Source organism: Balaenoptera physalus (assembly GCF_965194825.1).
Source record: "Balaenoptera physalus genome assembly, chromosome: 16".
In the NCBI taxonomy this organism is placed as follows: Eukaryota; Metazoa; Chordata; class Mammalia; order Artiodactyla; family Balaenopteridae; genus Balaenoptera; species Balaenoptera physalus.
The window spans coordinates 72,096,050-72,122,305 of NC_138898.1; the positions used below are offsets into that span (position 1 = coordinate 72,096,050).

General features: G+C 43.2%; 2 protein-coding genes across 6 annotated transcripts in view; both read right to left on the minus strand.

Moving 5' to 3' along the window:
• The window catches only part of COG7 (component of oligomeric golgi complex 7), a 76,761-nt gene extending 66,967 nt beyond the window's left edge, over positions 1-9,794 (minus strand). For 2 of the 4 annotated variants that reach the window (XM_082430995.1, XM_082430996.1), the window contains exons 1-4: positions 9,396-9,794; positions 3,368-3,516; positions 2,944-3,060; positions 1,586-1,754 (exon numbers count right to left, since the gene is read on the minus strand). In XM_082430995.1, coding sequence (XP_082287121.1) covers positions 1,586-1,754; positions 2,944-3,060; positions 3,368-3,516; positions 9,396-9,564 — 604 coding nt within the window. In that variant the 5' untranslated portion in view covers positions 9,565-9,794. The remainder of the gene's footprint in view (positions 1-1,585; positions 1,755-2,943; positions 3,061-3,367; positions 3,517-9,395) is intronic. The other 2 variants (XM_082430994.1, XM_082430993.1) reach the window with 2 other exon arrangements.
• Positions 9,795-18,186: 8,392 nt separating this feature from the next.
• The window catches only part of GGA2 (golgi associated, gamma adaptin ear containing, ARF binding protein 2), a 31,609-nt gene continuing 23,539 nt past the window's right edge, over positions 18,187-26,256 (minus strand). For both annotated transcript variants that reach the window (XM_082431048.1, XM_082431047.1), the window contains 4 exons: positions 25,188-25,345; positions 22,808-22,977; positions 21,717-21,827; positions 18,187-21,208 (listed from right to left, as the gene is read on the minus strand). In XM_082431048.1, the coding sequence (XP_082287174.1) occupies positions 21,098-21,208; positions 21,717-21,827; positions 22,808-22,977; positions 25,188-25,345 (550 nt within the window). In that variant the 3' untranslated portion in view covers positions 18,187-21,097. The remainder of the gene's footprint in view (positions 21,209-21,716; positions 21,828-22,807; positions 22,978-25,187; positions 25,346-26,256) is intronic.

Here is a 26,256-nt window from a genome sequence, read left to right on the forward strand (position 1 = left end):
AACCAAACCAAATAAAAACAAACACTTAGATACAGAGAAGAGAGTAGTGGTTACCAGAGGGGATGGGGCACCAGGAAGGCGAAACTGGTAAAGGGGATCAACTGTATGGTGATGGACGGAAACTAAATTTTTGGTGGTGAGCATGCTGTAGTGTACACAGAAGTAGAAATATAATGCTGTACACATGACACTTACGTAATGCTATAAACCAATGTTACCTCAGTGAAAAAATACATTTTAAACAAACTAGGAAAACAAAGATATCAGAACTTCTTATGATTTAATTTCACCACTGGAAATGTACCATCATATAAACAAAATTGATGCTACACCTCAGAAGCCAAGGGAAGAAAGCATTCTCAGAACAGGAGGGAGTAAAAAACATTGTTAACTGTTGTTGACAATGAGAAACAGCAAAGTAGGGCTTCCCTGGTGGTGCAGTGGAGAAGAATCTGCCTGCCAATGCAGGGGACACGGGTTCGATCCCTGGTCTGGGAAGATCCCATGTGCCGCGGAGCAACTAAGCCCGTGCGCCACAACTACTGAGCCTGCGCTCTATGAGACCACGAGCCACACTACTGAAGCCCGCGTGCCACAACTACTGAAGCTCGTGCACCTAGAGCCCGTGCTCCGCAACAAGAGAAGCCACTGCAGTGAGAAGCCCGTGCACCACAATAGAGCAGGCCCCGCTCACCGCCCTAGAGAAAGCCCACGTGCAGCAACAAAGACCCAACACAGCCAAAAATAAATAAATAAAATAAAAATTTAAAAAAAAAAGAAAAGAAAAGAAACAGAAAAGTATAAAGTGATATTAAGCCTTGGGGTTTGGTGATGATACAGCTGTTGGAGACCTTCAACAGAATGGGTTCAGGAGAACATTAACCCCAGAGTAGAGGGGCTTGCGTGATATATGAGCAAGAGTGCAGGAAGCAGGGCAGTGGGTACAGACTACATTCTGCCAATGTAAATAACTGTGAAGGTAAGAAAACAGCTTTACTGCTGCTGCTTCTTGTTTAACCAATAGTTTTGTGGATGAAATGGAAAGGGAGTTAGATAAACTTATTTGTTGAAAAAAATCACTGGAAAATAACACAGCATCATAATGGTCTTGATCAGCGTCAAAACTCATCAAATGGTACACTTAAGATTTGTACATTTTTCTAAATGTAAACTTTACCTGAAAAAAAGAATCATAAACCAACATTGAACTCTAGTTATTGATATGAATGCTAAAGTGCTTAGGAGTGAAGTATACTGATGTCTGCAACTTACTTTGAAATGCATTAAAAAAAATAAGGTGGATGGATAGAGAGGTGAATAGGTGGGTAGATATGTGATAAAGCAAATGTGGCAAATGCTAACGCTAGGATCTAGATGGTGTGTTCACTGATGGTTATTTCAACTTTTCTGTATTTTGAAAAAGTTCATATAAAATGCTGAAGAAAAGACAACCACCATAAAGCTACAGATTGACTTCCAATCTACATAATTTAATTGACATTAAGACATTCTAAAGATTGAAGATTCGGAAAGCCTTACCTTCGTGAAGAGGTGTACAGAGAGATGATAAATGGCCAGCACTCACCTATAGACTGAGATGTGAAAGCTGCTACAATCTGGGGGCTGGCCAAGGCCTCCAGCCTGTTCTTCAACGCCTCCAAGTGCACACATTTTTCTGAGTAGTCTGGTGTATCAACAAGCATCATTAGGCTATTCTGCATACCTGTGAGCTTGGCAGAAATCACAGCTATGTCCTATAAAAAGACCAGAATAGAGGATATTTATGTTAAAACACCCCTGCTACTTCAATTAAGAATGGACAGGGCTTCCCTGATGGCTCAGTGGTTAAGAATCTGCCTGCCAATGCAGGGGACACGGGTATAAACCCTGGTCCGGGAAGATCCCACAAGCCGCAGAGCAACTAAGCCCGTGCGCCACAACTACTGAGCCTGCGCTCTAGAGCCTGCAAGCCACAACTACTGAGCCCGAGCGTCACGACTACTGAAGCCCACGTGCCTAGAGCCCGTGCTCCGCAACAAGAGAAGCCACCACAATGAGAAGCCCACACACCGCAACGAAGAGTAGCCCCAGCTCGCCACAACTAGAGAAAGCCCGGGCACAGCAATGAAGACCCAACGCAGCCAAAAATAATAAATAAAATTTTTTAAAAAAAAAAAGGTAACAATAACTGACAGAATAATAGATTGTTGACTGAAAAAAAATGTGCGAAGCAGTATTCACAATGCGCTACCATTTGTGGGGGAAAAACAGGGCAAGGAACATATATGTGTGTGCGTTGGTCTGGAAGAACAGGCACAAAGCTGACAACATGGTTTGTATTTAGAAGGGAAATTAGGGGATTGGGAGGGTCAGAACTATGAGAAAGACTTATTTTTCACTGTTTATTCCTGTTTACTCAATTTTTCCCATGTGCTTTTAGAACTTTTAAAAAACTTTTTAAAGTTTTTTTTTTAAACAGCAAAAGAGATGATAAATAATTCATTTTGCTTTACAATTGAAAAAAAAAGTTTTTCATAAGATATCATCTTACTCCATCCTTATAACCCGGTATCAAAAATATCACTATTTTCCACACTTTGCTATCCAAGGAGGGTAAAGTAACTTGCTAAGGTCCCACAGTGTGTAGGGCACCCCTGCCCAAGTTCCACACTCCCATTTACTCCATTTTCTCTGCCTTTTTAAGCTTTTCCTGAACTCACTTTTGTGACTAAAAGGCTTCAGTCAAGCAGATGATACAAACTAAAGAAGGTGGAAAAACTCAGAGCAGTCTCAGATCGCCCCCAACCTATGCCTGAACATTCCCACACCCGGCTATTTACTAGCCCTTCTGATTGTGAGTGGCATAGCTAGCTCATTTGTTTCTCCAAACCTCAAGTTCCTGCTTAAAGGGATGTCACAACATCCCCTAAACAAGAAACCTACTTGAGTCTTAAATGTCTCCTCGATATCAGCACTCAGTGTGCTCCATTTGTCGGCTTCTTGAAGAGATTCTGCGGCAAGCTGCATTCGGGACTTCACCTGGTCGATTTCTACCAATACCTAGAAGAGAAATGAGGGGTCGAACACTAAAGAAGTGGCAGTTCCATTTCCTCTACCTTCCATCAGCGACTTGAAACATAAGTATCGTGGCATGCTCCTGCCTTTAGGGAGCCTCTGTACCCCGTACAGCACCGATTACACGGCTAAATTGTTCAGCGGTGCTAAAGAGAGATGAATAAGCTGAAAGAACCGAACAAAAGAGTAGTCTGAGTGCTTGGCAGAATTTTGAGTTAAGGTTGACCTCCCACGAGGAAAGTGAACATCTTCCAAAAACAAGAGTCAACACTTACGACAGGAGCCAAAATACCTGCATCGACTGAGATGTGTCCTGTTCAAATTTTTTAATGTCCTCCTTGACAAGAATCATTTGTTCTTTCAGAAAAGATGCCTCCTGTTTAAGGGCTTCGACATCACGGAGCACTTTGGGCATGTTCTGAAGGGCCTGGTGACTTGTTTCTGCAGCAAGAACCCAAGAACCAAAGGTGAACATCGGACCGCTCAGCAGTGAACAATATGAATAAATCAGACGGCAGGAAGCAAATCTTCCCTAAGGCACTACCAACCACGCAGTTTTCTGAGCCTGTGGAAAGTTGGGGGTGGGGGAGAGGCGCAGAGCTGGCCCCTGCCGGGACCCTGTCTTCCCCAGAATGATGGTGAGAGCCCTGTGAATAAACTGTCAACCTGACCCAACATCAGCTGTCTTCTTACTACAACTCCTTGGGGTTTTTTTTGTTTTTTTGTTTTTGCCACACCACGTGGCTTGTGGGATCTTAGGTCCCCAACCAGGGATTGAACCTGGACCCTGGCAGTGAAAGCACTGAGTCCTAACCTCTGGACCGCCAGGGAACTCCCAAGCAACTCCCTGTTCGAGGAAGGAGAATGGAGGAACGTGACAGTGGTAAATGCCAGCTCTGCACCGGGTGCTTTATATACATTATATCACCTAATGTCCACGGCAATCATTAGCAGCCACCTCTTACAGATAAGAAAACGAAGTCTCAGAAGAGGTTAAGTAACTTGCCCAAGATTTCAGAACTGAAACCAACGTGTGTCTGGACCCAACGTCTGCTTTCCACAGTCTTTTCAAAATGTAGTCCACAGAACACCAGCATCAGCTGGAATGCAGTTAACATGCAGGTCCCCAGGCCACCTGCCAGAGATTCTTACTTAGGAATCCTGGTAGAAGATCAAGTAAGATCAAGGAACCTGTATTTTTTTAACAGGCATCCCAAGTGTAGAATAAAATCTGAAAATCCTTGCAGACACTGATGTGCTATCTGGAAACAGGAGGGTTAACAGCATAACCCTTTAGCCCGTTAAACAGCAATTCGCTGGGGAATCAACCAAAGAAGGCCAGAGCCTTCTGCTCCACCGGTGCATTGAACGGAACCTTAACATCTTGAAGACGCGCTTCAGGAACCTGTTCATCCGGCTCTGCCATAAAATAACAATCTGTCTCCAGCACTGACCTTAAGTAACGTTTTAATAAAACAAAGGCAGAACAAAGATTTCTTCGAGGCACAGAGACTTCACTGATTTTTTTTTTTAACTTTTACTTTATTTTTGGCTGCGTTGGGTCTTCATTGCTGCGCGCGGGCTTTCTCTAGTTGCGGTGAGCTGGGGCGACTCTTCGTTGCGGTGTGCGGGCTTCTGATCGCGGTGGCTTCTCTTGTTGTGGAGCACGGGCTCTAGGCGCACGGGTTTCAGTAGTTGTGGCGCACGGGCTTAGTTGCTCCGCGGCATGTGGGATCTTCCTGGACCAGGGCTCGAACCCGTGTCCCCTGCATTGGCAGGCGGATCCTTAACCACTGTGCCACCAGGGAACAGTGATTTCTACAGCGCTGATTTTTACAGCGCTGTCATGGTCCCAGCCTGGCCCCCTGCCTGCTGAACCTCAGAGTCACTCTTCATGTCTGGCTGGTTCCCTGTGAACCTCTTTTTCCCTCTCCACAGCACGGCCACACACAAGTTTAATTCTTTCTAGTATCCATTTTAAAACTATCACCTCCTGGGAATTCCCTGGCGGTCCAGTGGTTAGAACTCCACGCTTCCACTGCAGAGGGCTTGGGTTCGATCCACAGTTGGGGAACTAAGACACCACGAGCCTTGCAGTGTGGCCAAAAAAAATCAAAACAAACAAACAAACAAACTCTCACCGCCAGTGGTTGCCTCTGGGAGGGTAAGGGCCAAATCTCCCTGTGAAAGCGGACTGGGGCTTCTCCAGAGGTGATGGTAACATTCTACATCTTGATGGGGGGTTGAGTTACACTAGCCGTATACATCTGTCAAAACCCAAACTTACCAGATAAGGTCCCTCCATTTCACCTTATGTAAATTTTATCTAGTAAAAAAAAGAGCCGTAAACAAGTATTGAACTCTATAATGTTTAGGGTTTCAGCTGAAATGTCTAGGGGTGAAGTGTATTGATGTCTGTAACTTACTCTGAAATACTGATTTATTTCGAAATCAAAAATAAGATGGACGAATGGATGGAGAGAGGGATGGACAGAACTGTGATAAAGCGAGAATAGCACAGTGCTCATTGTAGAATCTAGGTAGTGGGTTATGAATGTTTACTACAAATTCTCTCAACATTGCTGTACACTTGGCACCTCCGTCCAGTTGCTCAGTTCAAGAATCTGCCATCATTCTTGATTTTCTTCCCCTCTCATCCCTCATTCCAATCCATCAGCAAGTTCTCCCCTTTTTTCCTCCTAAAAAATACCTTAAATCTACCCATCTCTCACCATGTCTAATGCTATAACCTCAGAGGAAGCCACTGTCACCTCTCTTCTGGACTACAGCCATAGTCTCCTGAATGGGGACATAAATCAAACCATCTCATTCCCTTGCTTAAAAATCCTCCAGTACCTTCCCATTACACTAATTTTAAACCAAATCCAAACTCTTTAATGTGACATTAAAATCCCTGCATGGGGACTTCCCTGGTGGAGCAGTGGTTAAGAATCTGTGCTTCCACTGCAGGGGGCGCGGGTTTGATCCCTGGTTGGGGAACTAAGATCCTGCATGCTGTGCAGTGCGGCCAAAAAAAAAAACAAAACAAAAGCAAACCAAAGAGGTGGCACAGTGGTTAAGAACGCGCCTGCCAATGCAGGGAACACGGGTTCGAGCCCTGGTCCGGGAAGATCCCACATGCCGTGGAGCAACTAAGCCCGTGCACCACAGCTACTGAGCCTACGCTCTAGAGCCCGCAAGCCACAACTACTGAGCCCGCGTGCCACAACTACTGAAGCCTGTGCTCCTAGAGCCCGTGCTCCGCAACGAGAAGCCACTGCAATGAGAAGCCCGTGCACTGCAACGAAGAGTAGCCCCTGCTCGCCACAACTAGAGAAAGCCTGCACGCAGCAACGAGGACCCAATGCAGCCAAAAATAAATAAATAAATTTATAAAATTAAAAAAAAAAAAATCAAAGAAAACAGGGGTGGTAGTGCCACCCCTGCACCCCCCCCCCCAATATTTGGAAGTTGGTAGGAATTTTTTAGTTGTTGCTATGGTAGGACATTTAGTGGAAATGACCCCACAATGCTTAATGTCCTGCAGTGCTTGGGAGAGTCCTGAGCAATGAAGAAGTGTCCTGGCCAAACTGTTAATAGTGCCCCCTCCCCTTGGCATGATTATCTAATTTAAAAATGACAGTAATCCTTAGAGGTAGGCATAGTTATTATTCCCACTTTATAGTTGTAGAAACTGTGGCTGAGGGCAGTAACTTGCCCAGCATCATGTTGCTAATGAATGGGGAGCCTGGATTTGAATCCAGGCAACTGGTTCCAGATCCCAGGCTCTTATCCATTATACTTTACTACCTCTCTGGTATTAAAGGGAGAGGGAACATGCAGAGGCATGTGGGTATAAAAAGGCCTAACCAGTCCAGAGAAAGGCGGGAAGTTCAAACAGAGCTTCATCAATAACATCAATAAATATTAGTCATTAGTATTATTATTATTTAAGGATTGCACTTTCATGGGGGGAACTTCTGCTAGAGATAAGGTAGAAAAGTAGATTAGGATCAAATTGTGAAAGGTGTTTTTGCCCATCCTGAAGGTTTGGATCTCATCCCGTGGGCAGTGAGAAGCCTTCGGAGGTTTAAAGCTTTATCTTTATGGAAGATGAAACAAGTTCCCAAGTCTGCAGTGAAGAGAAGTTATTGCAGAGGCTCAAACAGGAGTTGTTGAGGAACTCTAATAGGAGGACTGATTTGTTCATTCATTCAGTCAGTGGATATTTATTGGGCACAAACTGTTTTCCAGGGTCTGGAGATACAATGTTGAACAAGATCTATTCTTAGGTTGGAGAGGTTGGCAGGAGCCAGATCATGCAGGGATTATTTATTTATTTACTTAAAAAAATTTTTTGGCTGCATCAGGTCTTAGTTGCGGCACTGGGGTCTTCTTCGTTGAGGCGTGTGGGATATTTTGTTGTGGTGCGGGCTTCCCTCTAGTTGTGGCACTTGGGTTTTCTCTCTCTAGTAGTGGTGCATGGGCTCCTGAGCACGTGGGCTCTGTAGTTTGCAGCACACAGGCTCTCTCACTGAGGCGCGCGAGCTCAGTAGTTGCAGTGTGCGGGCTTAGTTGCCCCGCAGCATGTGGGATCTTAGTTCCCTGACCAGGGATCGAGCCTGTGTCCTGTGCACTGGAAGGCAGATTTTTGGGGTTTTTTTTTTGGCTGCTTTGGGTCTTTGTTGCTGCGCGCGGGTTTTCTCTAGTTTTGGCGAGCGGGGGCTACTCTTCCTTGTGGTGCACGGGCTTCTCATTGCGGTGGCTTCTCTTGTTGCGGAGCACAGGCTCTAGGCGCACGGGCTCAGTAATTGTGGCTCACGGGCTCCAGAGCGCAGGCTCAGTAGTTGTGGCGCATGGGCTTAGTTGCTCTGCGGCATGTGGGATCTTCCCGGACCAGGGATTGAACCCGTGTCCCTTGCATTGACAGGCGGACCAGGGAAGTCCCACCACCCCTGTTGAGAACCACTTAGTTAATACATATAAAGTACTTAAAACAGCGCCTGATGTATACCAAGAACTCAGATATTTGCTATTATATTATTATTCATGTCCTCCCCATCTTTGCCCTGTGAGGTCTTCCTTCAAGGCCTAACACAGGGAAAAGCCCTTTATGATTCTCCCAGACAAGAGATCATTGCTTCCTTCATCCAGCTCTCAGCTTCCGGTTCTACTCTCAGTAAAGCCACCCTTCACTGTAATTAAACAGTTCACGTATGTTCCCCACAGGGCAGCAAGCTCTAGAAAGGTAAACTTTTCATCCCCAGCACTCATTTCTTGGCAGGTGCATAGTAGATGCTCAATAATTACTAAAAATGCAAAGTACAATAAAGAATCTGCAGTGAAATAAAGCGTCCCCCCACCTCCACCTTTTCTTAAACAGTGGACACATCTATAAAACAAAGTTCTATTTACAGGACCATAAGCTCCCAGTGTGGGCAGTCTGAGCCTCTTTCCCACAGAGCCGAGCAGAGAGACTGGCTGCAGTATGCACTGAATAAACGTACAGTGAATGAAAACCAGGTCGAGGAGTTAATGAAATGGTTCTGGTGTGTTATTTTTTATAATTCACTATTCTGGTTAGTGAATTCGGTACTTAAAAGTCTCCCGTCAGGACAGCCCATCTTCCCACTGACATAAAGATCCACTAAAACAGGGGCAGTGGGGGAGGGTTGGATTGGGAGTTTGGGATTAGCAGATGCAAACTATTACATACAGGATGGATAAACAACAAGGTCCTACTGTATAGCACAGGGAACTATATTCAAGATCCTGTGATGAACCATAATGGAAAAGAATATGAAAAAGAATGTGTGTATATATATAGATATAGATATAGATACAGATATAGATAATAGATATATAGATATATAGATATATATAAACTGAATCACTTTGCTGTACAGTAGAAATTAACACAACATTGTAAATCAACTATACTTCAATAAAATAATTTTTTTTAATCCATTAAAACAATGTTTCCCAGATTTGTCATTCCTATACACCCTCTATATGCTTTTTTGCCAAATGTAAGGATCAGTTGACTATTATTTAATATTCTTAAAATTCACTCTTCTAAGTTTTAAAAGGAAACTTGACAGCACCGCCAGAGGTGGAAAACCAAGATCCCAAGTCCGCAAGTGTTGCAGAGAGATGAGTAGCGGGCTGAGACCTTCTCCTGCATATCCCCGTAAGGACTGCGGGAGAACCGAAGCAGGGCTCGCTCGCTCGCTCTCCATGGGAGGCGCCGACCTTTACTGCCCACTACGTGCAACCCCGGGGGCCCCGGGCCCGTCTGGGAGCTCTGCCCGGCCACTCACCCTCCACGGCGTGGTTCACCTCCTGGATGAACAGCTGCAGCTTCATCACCAGGGTGGCCGCGTGGCTGTCCGCCTTCCCGGCCGCCACCTCCTTGGGGCCAGCCCTGAAGGCCGCGTTGATCCACTCCTTCACGTCGAAGTCTTCGGCAAGGAACTTGGAGAAGTCCATGGCTGCACCGCCGCACCCCAGCGTCCAGGCCTGAAGCGCTGGCTCCGGGCGTCCGCGAGGCTGCAGAAGCGGGCGGCCCTGCGAGAGCACCCGCGCGGGTCTGGGAGGCGGCGGGCCGGGACTGACGGCGCCGCCAACTAGCCTCTCCACAGCCCCTCCGTCAGCTCGCTGATGTGTACGGCTGGGATTGACCCTCGCCGCGCGCCGTACTTCTTCCGGAAGTAGGTACTCGTTACTATAGCGACTGCCTGCCTTCCGGGAAGCGCGGCGGGCTGGCGGCCGGAGGGTGTGGGCGCCTCTTTTCCTCTGCTAACTTAAGTGACTTTTGGGCACTTAAATATGTGCTTACGCTAAAGCTCTTACTTTTACGAGCGCACTTAGTCCTCACAGTCCTATGAGTGCTGTTATTCTCCCCCAACTTAAAGAGGAAGAACTGAGGCAGTTAAGCAAGTGGTTAATGTCACGTAGCTAGAAGGTAGCGCTGTGGGAGCTGAACTCAGCCAAGCCTGCTACTGGAGCCTGAGCTCTTTTTTTTTTTTTTTTTAATAAATTCATTTATTTTATTTTATTTTTGGCTGCTTCGGGTCTTCATTGCTGCTGCGCGGGCTTTCTCTAGTTGCCCGAGCTACTCTTCGTTGTGGTGCCTGGGCGTCTCATCACGGTGGCTTCTCCTGTTGCAGAGCGTGGGCTCTAGGCGCGCGGGCTTCAGTAGTTGTGGCTCACGGGCTCTAGAGCACAGGCTCAGTAGTTGGGGGTGCACGGGCTTCCCGGACCAGGGCTCGAACCCGTGTCCCCTGCATTGGCAAGCGGCTTCTTAACCACTGCGCCACCAGGGAAGCCCATGCCTTCATTTTTGAAGAACAGTTCTGCTGGAAATAGAATTCTTTTCATATTCAGATCATTGAATATGTCATCCCACTGCCTTCTGAACTCTTTATTATTTCCAATAAGAAGTCAGCTGTTAATCTATTATGAACCTATTGTATGCAATGAGTCATTTCTCTCTTACAGCTTTCAAGATTTTATCTTCGGCTTTGGTTTTTAAGTTTGGCTCTAATGTGTCTATGTATGGGTTTCTTTGTGTTTATCCTACTTGAAGGTTGTTGAGTTTTACGGATGTGCAGATTGTTTTTCAGCAAGTTTGGGAAGGTTTTGGATATTATTTCTTCAAATAACTTTCCTGTCCCTTTCTCTCACTTGTCCTTTTGGGACTCCCATTATGTGTGTGACACCTCATGGTGTCTCACAGATCTCTGCAGCTCTAGTTTTCTTTTTTCTGTTTTTCAGATTGGGTAATTTCTACTGACCTATCTTCAGGTTCACTGACTTCTTCTGCCATCCCAAATCTTTTGTTGAGAGGCTCTAGTGAATTCATTTCAATTTATGTACTTTTCAATTCCAGAATGTCCATCTTTTTTATACTGCCTTGCTATTGAGAATCACTATTTGTCATAGATTCCTATAATTCCTTAAACATGGTTAACTTTGGTTCTTTGAACATATTTATATTAGCTACTTTGAATGCTGATTGTTAAATCCGTTGTCTGAAGACTCAGTTTCTATTTACCGCTTTTTCCCTCAGTATGGATCTTTCCTTCCTGTTTCTTTGCACATCTCATAATTTTTTATTGACAATTAGGTATTTTAGATAATATATTGTAGCAACTCTAGATTCTGGACTCCCCAAAGATTGTTCCTGTTATTGTTTGCTTGTTTAGTAGTTTGCCTGAGATAAATTCATGAAATTTCTCCCCTATGGTGTGTAGCTTCTGATGTCTCTATTTTTTTTTGTTTTTATTCTATTTTAAAATCTGACTTCCTGTGTCTACATAGCTTAAAGGCAGTTAATGATCAGACTACAGTTGTACCAAATTTTTTGAGCTAGTAGGGCTTCTGTCCTGTCAGTGGATCTGTGTGTGGGTAAGGGAGCACATTCAAAATATCAGGTCACTTTCAAGTTGGTCCCAGCTTTTCCTTTCCACTGTGCCCCTTTGTGTTTCCTCAGCATGTGAATGCAGCCTCAGTGTCAGCTGGGATTGTGGTTAGCTTGGGCTCTCTCTGGTCCCTGATGTACATGGGCACATCTTCATCAAGGTACATGCTTTTTCTAATGATGACCACAACATCAAACTAGTAGAACTGCTGGCCCTCCCCACTTGCCCACCACAGCAACTGTCACTTCTGCTAACATCATTTCAAAGAAGATATCAATCCTACAGAGTTGGTGCAAGGGAGAGGCTGGATGCAGCCCCAGGGAAGAATGACAGAAACTGCAAATGTTGTTTACCCAAACTTCAGTGGCTTTTCAAGCATCAACACTTCTCAGATTGCCATCTACCTTTACATGATTTCTGTAGCACTGAAATGGTTATTTTTGTCAAATTTTTCTAGCTTTATAGCTAGCCTTTTTGGAGAGAGGACTTGCAAATTTCCTTACTGGGCCATAGCCAAAAGTTCTGCCTCTGAGCCCACACTTTTTGAGACATGCCAAAACTGAGTCACCCTTCCCTAAATGGGCGTAATGCTTGTCCAGGTCACCCAGACTGGCTTCATGTGGGACAGTTTTGCTTCTTACCACGCCTGCCCATGAGGAACTCTCTTATGGACAGGTTGGTAGGAATGGCTGTTGGAAGTGGAAAGAGAGGACACTGAAAGATCTGGGACTGTCATACCAGCCCTAGACTCACTGCCTCTGGGTTCTTAAATTTGGTTAATACATTTCCTTGCTACCCCATGTATAGGGAGGTGTGCCAGCACATCAGAACATGGTACAAACCTTAATAGCCCCTGCCAAAGGTATATAATATTGTTGTCTGGCAGGTGAGTCTGTCCCATAAGCAGAGCACTCAACAGAAAGAAACAGCTGAAAAATAACAGGATATGAGGAACATGCCCAGTGATCAGAATCAGGTTGCAGCTGCATGTCTGGATCATTGGCATAAACCAGGTTTACCAGAAGAGACTGTGTCTTCCTCCTCAGAGCTAAGATGTGTGGAAGCCTCTCCACTTCTACTAGACAGATTCATAGGTCAGGGAAGGGTCCAGACTGGCTACAGCATAGGACCCATCCATTCATGTGAAGGAACAGAGCACTAGATTCCTTACATGTTTACAGACCTTTACAGATGAAACTTGCTTTCCCTTACACTTCCATTTTAATCCTCACAGCCTTTGGAGTCAAGGCGGGTATTATTTCTATCTTCCAAAAAGGGAAACTGAGATTCAGATGAGGCCAAGATTGGATGAGGCTATACTATGGAGAACCTTGAATGCTAGGGAAACTGGTTTTACTTAATCCAATGAAATGATCAAAAGGTTGTGATTAGAGAAGTAGTAGGGTCAGATTTGTACTTCAGGGAGATTTAGTAGAGTAGCAATGAAGGTTAAGGATAAAGCCTTTAGCAGCATGCCTATATTTGGAAGTTTAGGGTGGGAGGAAGAACTGGGGGAAGAATCAGAAGAGTATCAGAAAGCCATGGGACGAGAAAGCATCAGGAGTGTGTGGTGGACACTGCTAGATATCTCCTGATTCTGTTCTGTTCTCCCCAGCGGGGTCCATAGCCTCTCAAGACAAAGACATCTCCCAGCATTCTTTAAAGTTAAGTGTGTCAAAAAAAAATAACACATACACACTACTGTATAAAAAATAGATAATCACCAAGGACCTACTATATAGCACAGGGAACTCTACTCAGTATTATGTAATAACCAATATGGAAAAAGAATCTGAAAAAGAATGGATATATGTATAACTGAATCACTTTGCTATACACCTGAAACTAACACAACATTGTAAACCAAATATACTCCAATATAAAATTAAAATTAAATAAGTAAATGGATAAATTAAAAATTAGCTGTAAAAAAACCCCAAAAACAAAAAGTTAAGTGTGTCCATGTGACTAAGTACTGGCCACTGGGATGTGAACAGAACTTTCATGTGGGACTTCAAGGAGATGTTCTTAAAAGAATGACGTGTACACTACTCTCCTTCTTTCCTGCTGGCTGGAATGTGAACGTGATGGCTAGAATTATAACTGTCATCTTGAACCATGAAGTGTTTCTAGGAATTAAGTCACTCACAGCAGGGCAACAGATTGACGGCATCTAGGTGCCTGACCATGGACTGCACACCAGTCCTAGTTTCACTGCCTCTGGGGTTCTTGAGAGTGTTATGGGTTGAATTGTGTTTCCGCCCTGCTGACCCCCCAGAAAAGATACAAATCCTAACCCTAGTCCCTCAGAATGTGACCTTATTTGGCAATAGCATCATTGCAGATGAAACTAGTTAAAATGAGATTTTACGGAAGTAGCGTGAGCCCCTTATCCAATATGATCAGTATCCTTACAAGATGGTCATGGGAGACACACACAGGAAGAACGCCACATGACAATGAAGGCGGAGACTGGAGTGATGCAGCTAAAAGCCAAGGAATGCTAAAGACTGTCGCAGATTACCAGGATTCTCCTGCAGGTTTCAGAGTGAGCATGGCCCTGATTTCAGACTTCTAGCCTCCAGAACTGCCAGATGATAAATTTCTGTTAAGTCACCCAGTTTTGCTCAGGAATGCCAGGAAGCTAATACAGAGATCTAAATATCTTTTAAGCCACTGTTACCTTGAGTTTTTTCCATTTCCTGCAGTTGACCCTAATCTTAACAAATATAGAGAGGATGGTCAGATTTTATCAAATGCAACCCTTTTTGCTGTCTCTGCAAATATTAGGTTATTAGTATCCTTAGCAAAATTTCACTGGTTTCCATGAGAGCAGGAGAGGTTTTGAAATGAACATAGTGACGAAATGGAAGTCACCACAAGTTAAGGTAGTAAATTAAAAAAGAGAAATCTCAGACGAGGCAATTTGAGGAGAAATAATAGCACCTACATTTAAAGAGTACCTATCATGTCTGGTATTTTGGTGACCTCATTAAATCCTCACCAAAACCTATTAAGTAGATTTTTACCATTTAAGAATATAAAAACCAAGGCCGAGTTGTTAAGTGACTTGCCCAAGGTGGCAAGAAAACTAGAAACTTAACCTGACCCCAAAACCCATGCTTGTTTCACTCTACCATGCAGGGTTACCAGAAACAAGGCAGGAGAAAGGGGGAGGGTTGCAGGGAACATTCAAGCAGGCTTGGGCCCACAGGAATGGAGCCAGTGGAAGTGAGAGGCTGGAGATACATGGAAACTATCAGCAACTTCATGTGCCAGTTTTAATACAAAGCACTTTCAGCATATGAGTGATTGATACCATCTGCTGTCAGAAGAGAGGAAAGCAGGGGCTGTTCCTTTTTATTACACAGTTCATACTGATAATGGCATTATCACCAAGTCATCTATATTGTTACATTAAAAAAAAGCAAAGTGTGGAACAGTTCATTTGTTTAAAAATGCCTAGAATATCTCCAAGGACAGATGAGGAACTAGTAATCAGTTGGTGATTACTAGTCTCCTAGAAGGGTAATCAGTTGGTGGGAAGAATTTCCACCTTTTGTTGTTTTAGTTTTGAAAAACTAACATTGAGAATTAAAAATAATGTTTTTTCAGTTTAGAAAATTCAGATAAATTTTAAAGAAAACAAATCTGTAATTCTATGACCCAAATATAAACAGTCATACATACATACAAATACCTGAGTTGTTTGGTTTTAAACAGTAGAAAAGATTGCCATAGTGTCTTCCAGTAAACAGATAAATTGTTACAATATCCAATCTCCCCTTCTTCATTAGCCAAGTGTGTGGCACTGTATGCAAATATGACAATTTCTTAGCCTTCTCTGCACCTCCAAGTGGCCATGCTACTAAATAGCCAATAAGATGTGAATGCAAATATCACATAAAATTTCCAGGAAACCTTAAGAACGTCAGCAGTTTTCCTCTATTCCTGGCTCCCCCACTCCCTTCCTGTTGCCTAGAACAGTCAGCAGTTAAAGCTCGTAACATAATGTTGAGCAGCACGTCCTTGGGCGCTGACTTAGGGCTGGCTGGAGCTCTAGGTCCCTAATAACTTTGTGATGCTTATACCACTGTGGACTAAGAATGTCGCTTGCCACTTCCGTAAACAAAGGATGTTGCAGCCATAAAGCCATCAACCACGGCAGCTGCCCCTGTGGTGTACCCTGAGGGGAATCAGAATGGAAAAAAACAAGATACTGGCCCTAGATAGTTAAGACGCGCACCAAAGGAATGATTTCAGAGTCCAGGCTCTTGCATCTTTCCCATACATAGAAAAGCACAAAAATAATTAACTTGAGATGTCTGTTTTTGTGATTAAAAGTAATTTTTTGATGTTTAGACACGTGGGGGAGAGTGTTGGGTTTTTTTTCCCCAGCAAAAACTCCTATATATCCTGGCTCTTTCCTTACGTTTTTGGAACAGTCCCTCAGAGCTATGAGTGGCTGTATCGCTGGCTACAATTCTCAGTAAGTCTGCCAAATAAAATTCTCAACTTTTAAGTTGCGCATTTTTTTTTCAGTCGACACCACAAATGGTTTGGGACTATTTCTGGCTTTCTTTTCAATGAGAAAATAAACCTTTGTGTTTAAGCCACTGTTGTCATTTCCTTATTAAACATGATGCTGGCTGTTTGATCCTATTAGGAATAAACAATGAATGAGAGAAAATGCCTTTTCTACATCTATTGAGATGATCAAATTGTCCATTTGATCTATCAATGTGGCTGACTGCATTCCCAAAGGCTTTACACAGTGTATTCTTTCAATATGCCACTAGCTTTATTTTATTTATTTTAGCCATGCCACGTGGCTTGCAGGATCTTAGTTCCCTGACCAGGGATCAAACCCGTGCCCCCTGCAGTGGAAGCGTGGAGTCTTAACCACTGGACCGCCAGGGAAGTCCTGCCACTAGCTTTAAAGTTAATATTTTACCTATGCATTCAAAAACAAGAATAGACTAAAAAGTATCTGCTTCAGATTTTGGTGACAGGGTTATGAATTTTAGAATTACATAGTCTTGTTTACAAAATTTAACTGAATGTTTTATAGGAAGTGTTGATTAGTTTCTAAGTATATTGTTACGGATTTCTGCTTTTGACTAGACTTAGGCGTAAGGGTTCCAATGTTTTGTTACCTTTCTATCCTTGACATTAACTGCATCTCAGTATTAATTTGAACCTTGCCAAAATTTAAAATATTTGCTTGCATTTATTTCATGAGATAAACTTCAAATAGTCGTAGGGACTTCCCTGACGGTCCAGTGGTTAAGACTCCACGCTTCCACTGCAGGGGGCGAGGGTTCGGTTCGATCCCTGGTCGGGGAACTAAGATCCCACAAGCCTCACGGCACGGCCAAAAAAGTTATGGGTAAGTCAAGTCTGTTCATGTATAAGAAGCCAGGTGGACAAGCAAACAGTACATGAAATATGAGTCTTAGCTTCGTCCTATGAAGTACTGGAGTCACTTCACATTTATTAACTCACTTCTCAAAACAATCCTATTATGCACTTTACAGGGAAGGAAGCAGAAGAGGACAAATTACTTGTCTCACGTCACATGGCTAGAGGTAGTACGTGAAGCTAAAGAATGGAATTACAAGTAAGGGTTGATTTAATTACTTCAAACTGCTGGGGCTTCAGAAGACCTCAAACTTCAAAAGCCTATGTATCGGGGCTTCCCTGGTGGCGCAGTGGCTAAGAATCTGCCTGCCAATGCAGGGGACACGGGTTTGAGCCCTGGTCTGGGAAGATCCCACATGCCGTGGAGCAACTAGACCCGTGAGCCACAATTACTGAGCCTGTGCGTCTGGAGCTTGTGCGCCACAACAAAAGAGGCCGCAATAGTGAGAGGCCCACGCACCGCGATGAAGAGTGGCCCCCACTTGCCGCAATTAGAGAAAGCCCTCGCACAGAAACAAAGACCCAACACAGCCATAAATAAATAAAATTCTTTATATATATATAAAAAAAAGCCTATGTATCTGGAGCCTGTAACACTGCAATATGTTTTTCAGCTTTTTAAATCATAGTATTACCTCTAGCTGTGGGATAAAGTAAGTGTTCAAGAATAAAAGGCAAAGGAGCAGATTGTTTACACATTTTTAGATGCAAGCTTTCTCAGAATGAACATGGTATAGTTGGGAATGCATTGGGCAAGGGAACAAAAGGCCTGGAGTTTTTCCATTTCAGCTTACATTAAATGTGTGATGAGATCTCTGGACCTTGGCCTTATCTTCTCTGAGGATACTTCCTGCTTATCTAATTGACTCTGTCTCTTTCCAGATGAAAGAGGTCAGGCTGTTACTGCTTAAAAAAATAAGAAACAAACTATGGCTAGCACTCTATTGTTTTCTTCTTAGTTTAAAACAAACACACTAGTTTGTAGAATTTTATATTTTGGGCCTGGGTAAGCATCTTCTATATTAGATGTATTCAAAGAATTTGTGATTTATGAACACTGTACTAAACACTATTTGTATGAGAGTATCACCTTTGCTTTTAACCTTTCATGTCTGATCTCTCAATTTACACTATTTTATTTTTAATGGGTAATATTCATGTTTTTGGTCATTATTTATCCTTTTTTCAACGTTTACTATATCCACAGCGAGTGGCTCACAGATAGAGCAGCATTTTAGCCCAATCTTAAATCACTGAAGAGACAAAAGGAGTTAACTACAGGTGTAGTCAAAGAGATACGAGAAAACATGGCATTACCAAAACATGAAGGGACTTTCTAGTGGCTCTGGCAAAGTGTGCTCTATTCTTGACAGATGATGCCAGAAGGGTAAGGAGCATAAAAAGTTACAGAAGGGCACTGAACGCCATAGTAAACAACTTGAATTTGGCTGCATAGGCTTTTAGGGCATTAAGAAGCCATTCACAGTTTTTCAGCAGGGGTCAAGTGCCCAGGTATGTTACAGAATTCTGATGCTGGCAAGTATAATGGCTCAGAGGAGAACTGAGAGGCAGGCTACGGCACCGTCCAAAAAAAAAAAAAAAAAAAAAGCCAAACCAGGGCAGTGACAATGTGAATGCAGTGGGGAGGGCAAGATGTGATACTATTTAGAAATAGACTAGACGAGACAAAAGTACTGAGGGGGACGGAGATGAAACAAGAATCAAGGACCTATGAAGGCTTGGATAGGTGCTTTCAAATATAAGAACAGAGAGAGAATGAGAGAAGCAGCTGTGTTCCATTCCAAGCACTTGGAGGCAACAGTGGAACCTCCAGATAGATATCCATTAGACGGCTTAAAATATGGACCTGATGTCAGCAAGGAGGTGGAAGCCTGAGATAGAGGTCTACCACTCATCTAGTAGTTAACTGCCCAGAATGCTTAGAAAAGTCCTAAGGACTAAACCCTGTGGAAACACATTTAAGGGACAGAGGAAAAAGAACAGTCAGAGGTAGTTCAAGAAATAGGGATGAGCAGGATCCCGGAAGGAAGAGTTCAGGATAGGGGAAAATACTGGATCGTCAGTGCCAAATCTCCACCAGACACATTATGGATTTGTCTCTCCCCATCAGAAGACCCACGAGGGCAGGGACCTTCTATCACTGCTGTATCTGCAGTGCCTACAACAGTGCTCGGCTCACAGAAGCTAGTCAACAACAACTTGCTGAGTGAATAAAAGATACGGGTTGGTTCTTCTTAAGTGGTCGCTGAACTTCATAATTAGAAGGCACTGATAACATAAACCAGGGCCACTTTCAGGACACCCACCTCCCTACCCCCTTACCCTGTCCAACTCTATCTAAGCAGAGCACCACTGGGAGTCTGTCTCCCAGAAGACAGAAGAATGTTCACACGCAGTGAGTCTACCTTTTAACTATGTGATAAAGGTTTTTTCATGTGTAGGTCTCATTCACCCATTTTTGATGGAAGTTCTAGGTAGGCATCGTCTTTATGATGGGCACCTCTAGGAGACTTTATGAAATAGCTAGAGCCTATAAAAGCTATATAGAATATTTGAACACAAAATTTTAGATTAAAATGAACCTTATGAGTTATGCCAAATGAAGAAGTCACCCCATCATTTATCTGTTTTATGAGTTTTCACATTTGCTTTAAAAGTAACATACCTTGATTTTTTACAGCTCCCATCCCCACCATAGTGCTGGCAGATTTCCAACTATATGTAGAAGGTAAAATATCAGACTGTAAAGTACCAGATTTTGTGATAAAGAGCCCCAAACAGAGCCTTGCAGTTTCTGAGGCAGACTCCTACCCAGACAGGTGAGCTGCTTGGATCTGGCATCCTTCATCAGGCCATCTCAGCCAGCCTCAGCTCTCTTCACCCACCCATCAGGCCAAGCAAGACTTGTAAAACATCCACAAATGCCTAGCACATTGCAGGTGCTAAGTATTAACTGACTGCAAGCCTGAATTTTTCCTTTACACCATGACTGTAACAAGAATCCACCTCTCTTCCAGCTTCATTCAGATCCTCAGGGCTTCTCTTCACTGAAGCAGTTCTTAAGGTTCCACATCCCTCAGGAAGTCTTCCTTACTTCAACAGATGAATGATCCCTTCAAGCCTATTATCTCTAAATGCAACAGGCTTTGCATCTCCTACTTACTCAAAACTCCACAAAGTATATTCGCTACACGGGTATTTATTCAATGACTTTCTATATTTAGTCATCACTTTTCATTGCTAAACTCACTTCATATCTCATTTGCATCACAGTTCTTCATCCTGGATTGTGAAGTCAACAGGCCAGGGCGAACCTGTTAGTTATGATTTACAACGACTGGCATGGCGTCACAATCAAAGAGCTCTGGGTAAATGCTTGTGGTGAAAGAGGATGAGGATGGAGATGAGGGTCCTGAGGAAGGGTCCAGACAGGCTGCCCAACCCATGGAACCTGAGGCCTGAATAAGGCCTGGGATCTGCTTTCCCCTCTGCCCTGAAGGGTCCATCTATGGGCAATTCTAAGGCACAGTGGTGAAGGACATGATTGGCCCACCAAGCGCGGTCCTCTGGTCTAGTGGCAGCCCCTCGCCTAGAACATAGTGCAACAAGCAGTCCATTTTGAAGATCTTCCTGAACACATGCAAGCAGCATTCGCTAATGGAAATGGAGACAAGGTCTTTCTTGGAAGAGAGTGTCCCAGAAGACACTCTGCCCCAAGACCAACCAGGTTCCTTTTAAGGTCCCTGAGAACAGCAGCCTGGGAGCAACCAAGTCTTTCAAAGGCTGACAAGGCACAGAGTGGATGAATGAAAAGATAATAATACATGGAAAACAACAACAACAACTTTGGCTTATAAAACCTCCAACTCGAGGCAGGGACATCAGTGTCCACCAACATGCAAAACCAGACATGATCATAGCAGATGGTTATCAGAAATGCTTTAGCATTTCCCACACCGCCCACATCCCTGCCCCTCAGCCCCCGGGCCACACACACACACACAATATCTGCAGAATAAGTCAGAGGTTGGCATCCAGAGCCTGATGTCAGGATAGAACTCTTGGCACTCTGCACTAAATCACCGTGATTAGTCCTATCTAGACAGCAAAAGTAACACTGGCCTAAGCTTGAATGGCAGGGTCTGTCCAGTGAGGAGTTAGGCCGCACCCAAGACTGCCAGGTCTGGAAAGTCTTTCACTTCTCCTACTTCGCTGAAAGGCTGTCCACCCTGGTTGAATGTCAGCTTATACCGTAACCGGATGGGCTCCTGAGCAAAGATAAAAAGACGTTCTATTAGTGGGGAGTGAACACACAGACAGGCCCAGAGTAAAAGCCTTTACCCACCCCGTAGTCACCAAGTAACAGTATATGTATGTTAACTCCACCCAAGTGAGGGCTTCAAGCAACTGTGTGACAGGCACACCCTGGCCTTGACCCTCTGGGACTGCAAACACAAAGGGAGCCAGGCTGACCTCCTGGGAGTCCTCCCACGCTTCTGCAGTCCTGGAGACCAGCTAAGAGGGCAGACTGGCCTCACCCTTTCAGAGGATTCCACGGGATTAGGGAGAGTGTGTACCACTCCCTTGGTCCCCAGCTATGACAATCTGGTCACAGATCTTTCAATAAGCCCCAAAGGAAAACGGACTCTGGCAAGGGATGTTCTACCACCATCCCAACCAAAGCAAGACCTCAATATACCTCTCTCCACCTGCCCAGCTGCCTCCCTAGAGTTCAGGGGCCCCCATTTCCCTGCTACCACAGACACCAGAACATACTTTGTGTGGATTGTCAAGCAGCAGCATCTGAGAGATCACTGCTGGAGGCATCAAAGGACTGAAAGCAGGAAGCTTGGAGCTGGACGCTGGCTGTAGTTTCACTCTCATTGACTATTGGGGGGAAAAAAATCCAACATATAACTCATTCCTAACGAACTACAGCTTTAATGAGGGAGATCAGGTGAACAGGAGAGCTTGGCCTCCACCCCACCAATTGATGAAAGGATCCAAAAACCCTTCCACCCATACATAGAATGTATCTGAAGTTGTGTGATCAAAGGTTGGCTTCTGAGAGGCAGCATGAAGAGTGAGAGCATACCTGGGGTTGAATTCTAACTCTGCCTCTTACTAGCTCTGTGATTTGGGGCAAAATATTTAACCTTTCTGAACCTTGGATTGATAATTTAATTTACAAGACAGAGGTAATAATAGTGCATGCCCTACAAAATTACCATGAGTATTAGAAAACACATAGTTTATTTTTGTCTGCTTTGAATCCTTCCTTTCAGGACAGGCCCCTTGCCCATTCCTTGTGATTCTGGTATGGCTGTTAATCTGTGGGGACCTACTTCCCTCGAGAAAAAAACATAACATGCAACTTGGCCAGAGTACCTCATACCCCTTAACACGAGTTACTGGTCCAAGGTATGCAAGTAATACCAACAAGGCCAATCCTAGCCCTTCCTTAGGTAATCAATATGCACGCCTCATGTCAGGGGAGAGTTTCCTTCTGAGATAAAAAGCGATAAGGACCATGTAACTCTGGAGCTGCTGGTAACCATTTTCCTGCATGGTGGAGGGAGTCTATGAGAGAACAGAGTCCAGAGAGGAAAAACAAAGTCAAGAGATAGAAAGTGACAGATCCTTAAGGAACTGTTTAAGAATTTACCTGAATCCAGCCATATCTGAAGTCAGACATTCAGGAATCCTCAGTTAAATGAGCCAACAAAATTCCCATTTTATCTTAACCTACTTTGAGTGAAGATTCTAACCCTTCCACCTAATAGATACCATCCCAGCAAAGGACCTGGTGCTCAAAAATGATAGCCTTTATTGAAAAATTCAAAGGAGCGGGCCAGCCGCTGACTCACCTTTGGCACAGCTACTTGAAACATGATGTCCCAGACAGGCTGGGTGGCCGTGCTCATCATGGTCAACAGTAGCACCTGCACCTCTGGGTGGCCAGGGGCCCCAGTCTGGGAAAAGTGGAGCAGAATTCTGAATCCATTCCGGTCATACACGATAAGAGGAGGCAGGTTGCCTGGTAGAGAAGGACCCAACCAAAAGGATTAGCACTATTACACACTCCCCTGAAAGAGGAGCCATGCTTGAAAGAGATGTGCACCTATCACCAAAGCCTGTTGCTTCTCCAGTCAGAACAGCTCCTGGAATTAACCCTCTGCACCACCATAATCCAAGTCCTCGTTACCTCTAGTTGGACTCCCATGACATTCCAAACTGATCTCTCCCCTCCATCCAACCATCCAGTACCAGTTTAAGAAAAAAAAAACAAACATTTTTTTGAGCAAGAAATGATTACGATTAAAATAATGTATGAACACTACAGAAAATACAGGATACCATAAAGGAGTAAATAAAAAACACCCTTAATACTCCCCAGAAATAAGCACTGCTAACATCTGGGCTTATATCCTTCTGGTTTCTTTTGTATGACTACATACACATACAGATCTCTTATATTTAATTTTACAAAACTATAAGGACAGCAGATCTTTTCAAATTAATTAGGTCTTGGAAATACTAAAGGGATTGTTCTAGTTTAGCTAAGAAATGATTCGTAAGTTAATTTTGGGAAAAGATACATTAGACTAACCATTAAAAAAGAAGGGAGAGTAGGGCTATTTGCATTAATAAATACTCAGATATGTACAAAATTGCAATTGAAAACAGCATGCAGAACAGACCCAAATATGAGAATTTAACATGTCAAGAGCATATATTTGAAAATCACTGGCTGATTCAATAAATGGCAGGCAGCTTGTTAACCATATGGAAAAAATTTTAATGAAGATCCTTATTTCATGCCAAACATCACTTATCAGAATGCACATTATAAAAATATAGTTTAACAATGAAACTGTCGGAGATTTAAAAGACTGAAAATACTCATGAGGTATGGAGGTGAGGTTATGGGGAAAAAGGCAGTCCTTCCAGGAAGGAACTTGGTAACGAAGATCAAAATTTTAAATGTCTACACCCAGCATTTCCACTTTTAAGTATATATCCTAATGAAATAATCAGGAAAGTTTCAAAAATGGATCTCCATTTTTTGCAATGGGTTGTTCACTGTAACACTGTTTATAACAGTAAACAACTGGAAACAAATTATCCTTCAGAAAGAAACTGAATAAATGAGTTACAGTACATGTTAGTGCCATAAGAATGAAATCATTTTTAAAAAATCAAGGTTTTGAAGAATAAGGGCATGAAACAATGCTATAGCTTATAATATTAAATAAAGCAGGATATAAAACAGTATATATACTATGGTAACAATTTACTAAACATATGTACATGGATAAAACAGGAAAATACATCAAGATATTAACAGAACTTCCATCTCTGGGTGGTAATGGTACAGATGATTTTAATTTTCTGCTCTATTCTATCTTTTCTAAAACTATATTGAATATTGTTTTTGTTTTTAATTTTGTTTTTTAATAATTTCAGATTTACAAAAAGTTACAAAAACACAAAGAATTCCCATGTACCCTTCACCCAGCTCCCTCAAATGTTAACATTATATATAACTACAGTGCAATTATCAAAACCAGGAAGTTAACAATGAACATTTATTATGTTTAAATAAAAATTAATAAAGTAAGTATGCAAAGGGACCCCACTGCTGACTTTATTTCGTCTGCCTGGTTCCAGGGCCCTCTGTAATCTGAGCTCACCACACTGAGCCACAGGAAGGCCCTGTGCCCAAGGAAGGGGCCCAGGCCCTAGATCTAAAGACCCCAGTTGTTTCCCGCTCGCATACCAGTGTGCTGACCACAGGCAGTCACCTTACTTAGCTGGGCCTTCCGTTTCCTTTTCTTTGTAAGGGAGGTTAATAGCTACTTTTCCTGCCTTAATGAGGATCATTAGAAAGGAAGAGGATCACCAGCCAAATTCTTCCTTTCTTTCTAATTCCACCTCTTCTGAGTTATTTCAGATCACACTGAACATTCCCTTCTTGAATTCCAAATGAAGATCATCTCCCTAAGTGGATTCAAGGTCCCTAATTAAATTTCGCCTGCCAATATCCTTCAGTGTCAACTTCAAGACAGAGAAAACTAAAAAAAAGTATTAGCTAAGAGACCATAGGCCACCCGCCTTATCCTCTGTCCCCAGGCAATATCTCTCCCCCACTCATCTTCCCCAGTTTAAGAGCCACCCACACCAATCCAGAGTGGATAAAGCTGGGCATCTAACAGAAAGCAAAAAAAAGGGTGAAACTGTACTTACTGGGCTTAACAGACTCCAAAGGGACAAACACTTGAGCCAGAGGTGTATTCTGGGAAGATGGAGAAGAAGCCAATGGGCCAGCCTCCCAGGACCAACCTGGAGAGGACTTAGTACCTGGTGGCACTTCCTTGGGGATACTTTTCTGCGGAATATAATTCCTGCAAAGAAATAATAAATATCAAGACTGGCAAAAACTGTAGAGAAATCCAGGAATCTGATTAGGCTTTCTGAAAAATAAGGGGAAAAAAATAAATATATATGCATGTGTATATGTGTGTATGTATATATTTTACGGGTGTATGACTTTAGACAAGTAATCTAACCAATGCCTCAGTTTTCTTATCTGTAAAATAGAAACAGTTTAGTATCTATCTCATAGGCTGTTACAAGAATTAAATGAGAAAGTGTATGAAGAGCACTGAGCGGAATGTGTGCATACAATAAGGACCCAATAAAGTAATTAATGTTGTAGTTGTCAGGCAGTCTCTGACAACAAGTAGCTCAGTCAGATGAAGTTTCCCATACATGATCACCAGCGTGACGTAAGCTAGGAAGATGACAGCACAAGTTACATTGACCACTTCATTCATACTTCATGATTTTGTCCATTTGGAATACAAATCAAAAACATTTATGGGAAACCAAACTCCAGACGTAAGTAACCCACCAAAATTAGAATTATTACTGACTCCATGTCAAGCGGTTATAAACAGTAAACTAGGAAGAAACCCCCTACGGGTACAAACAAGAATGACTTCCCAGCACATCTCCATTTCCACCCAGCTCTGTGGTCTCCACCAGGGACACAGGCTCTCAGGCTGTTTGGGGGAAGGCAAAGTGTTCCAGCCTTGCCAGAGGCAAAGGGACAGGATCTATGAAAATATGTTTCTACTCATACCTAAGAGCACCTCTACTTTTATAAATCTGTACTACAGAAACACTCCAGGTTCCTCCAACCTGGAAGCTATGTAAATATCCACAAGAGGGAAATGATTAAATATATATATTATATGTATATGAATTATTATTCAACTATTAGAATGACGCAAGTTTACATAAATTGATGAAA